Source organism: Photinus pyralis, unplaced genomic scaffold (assembly GCF_008802855.1).
Source record: "Photinus pyralis isolate 1611_PpyrPB1 unplaced genomic scaffold, Ppyr1.3 Ppyr1.4_LG6, whole genome shotgun sequence".
Taxonomy (NCBI): Eukaryota; Metazoa; Arthropoda; class Insecta; order Coleoptera; family Lampyridae; genus Photinus; species Photinus pyralis.
Genome location: NW_022170663.1, coordinates 7,348,905 through 7,350,495, shown reverse-complemented (window position 1 = coordinate 7,350,495; position 1,591 = coordinate 7,348,905). Strand labels below are relative to the sequence as shown.

Here is a 1,591-nt window from a genome sequence, read left to right as displayed (position 1 = left end):
AGGCAGGTGTTAATTAAAATGAAATTAGAAACTTCAATGTGGATTATATAAATTAAAACTATCTGAATTGTATCATATCATAGAAAAATGGGCCGCTTCCGGCTTAATAAGAAAGATTTTGGATAAGAGTATGAGTCGTTGAAACTTACTCAAAAGATGGCGCTACTGGGATTAAGAAAGATGCTATTGATTATTCACGACCGACGTGTTGCGCTAATGACGCACGAGTTCTGACCCTATACCGGGAAGGTTGTACAGATGGCAACACAATATTTTGTTAGCTATTCTTGTGCAATAGCAAGTAGTCAAACGTGCACAGTAACGAGCGCTTGGTGCTTAACGCAGATCCAGTAATTTCGACCGTTTAGCTAAATGGTTTTATAATATTCTTTCGCATTTCATCGACTACGCTTCAAAATTGAGGTCAGTACTGGTTTTGTTTTCGGCATATTTTTTTTAAAGCCACCGCTGCTATCTTATCTAGGCTCTAAGATTTCTATACCGTGCCTGATTGCAGATGCAGAAAGATTTGCCGCCGCCGTATTCTGAAGCAGCGAATGTCGGGTTTAATGTTCCGCCGAATCCAGGCCCACCGCATGGGTTTGCAGGCCCACCGCCTGGGTTTGCAGGTCCACCACCTGGGTTTCCAGGACACGCACCTAACCCACAAGTCTATCCAGGACCGCCAGGTGAGTAAACCTATTGTAAACCAAATTTATGAATTGTGCGTACCAACAGCCGCATCAGTTGTTGTCACAAATGTGCCGGTTATGATGCAAACCTTCGGGCCTTATCCACAACCGATGACCTGTCCCTCCTGTCATCAACAGACCACCACCAGGGTTTTGAGTGAACCAAGCACAAAAACGCATCTACTTGCACTTCTACTGTGCTTTGTAGGGTGAGTATTTCAATTTCTGCCCGTAGAAGACTAATGAAAACTTTGCAGATGTGTACCATGTTGTCTTCTGCCATACTGCCTTGACACATGTCAAAATCAAAATCACTACTGCTCAAATTGTTCGGCGTATTTGGGCGTTTATAACGACGCAGCCGTATACCAACAACGCCGCTACTGGTGAAAATGTCCCCATTTATAGAGTGATACTTAGTCATAATCGAATCTTCGTTCCACGCAAAGAAGTTTAGAAATCATTTTTTGGCGGAGGAACAACGAATAAACGCACATGCTATACAGTTAGTTAGTTACCTCTTCAAATGTTTACTCGTATTTCTATTTTTTTAAGGGTTTGCTAAATACAATGTTCACCAATTATACTCAACGTCGAACGTCTTTTTTTCTGAGAAATTTGAATGAAACGCAATGAAAACCGATGGGAAGCCTCTATCAATCCCCCTCGGGCTTCTCCATGATCATGAAATAATTCTTTTCCTTGACAATTACTGATCCACATTGTGACCTTTGAAATAAATGGTAAATTTAAGTTATCCACATTCTGTGACGAGTGACAATATGAGAATATTAATGCTATGGAAAGTAGTTTATAATAAACAACTTACGTCACAAACGCTTCTTGTTCATTTTACTGAACCATTTTTGTGTATAGGGATAATTTACTCGTGTTAATGA

General features: G+C 40.5%; 1 protein-coding gene across 1 annotated transcript; it reads left to right on the top strand.

Moving 5' to 3' along the window:
* The first annotated feature begins 228 nt into the window (after positions 1 to 228).
* Positions 229 to 1,287, top strand: LOC116173713 (lipopolysaccharide-induced tumor necrosis factor-alpha factor homolog). The gene is made up of 4 exons (XM_031491370.1): positions 229 to 423; positions 518 to 689; positions 739 to 901; positions 950 to 1,287. Exons 2-4 carry the CDS (start codon positions 518 to 520, stop codon positions 1,080 to 1,082), a joined length of 468 nt encoding a protein of 155 aa, XP_031347230.1. The 5' UTR covers positions 229 to 423; the 3' UTR covers positions 1,083 to 1,287.
* Positions 1,288 to 1,591: the final 304 nt, after the last annotated feature.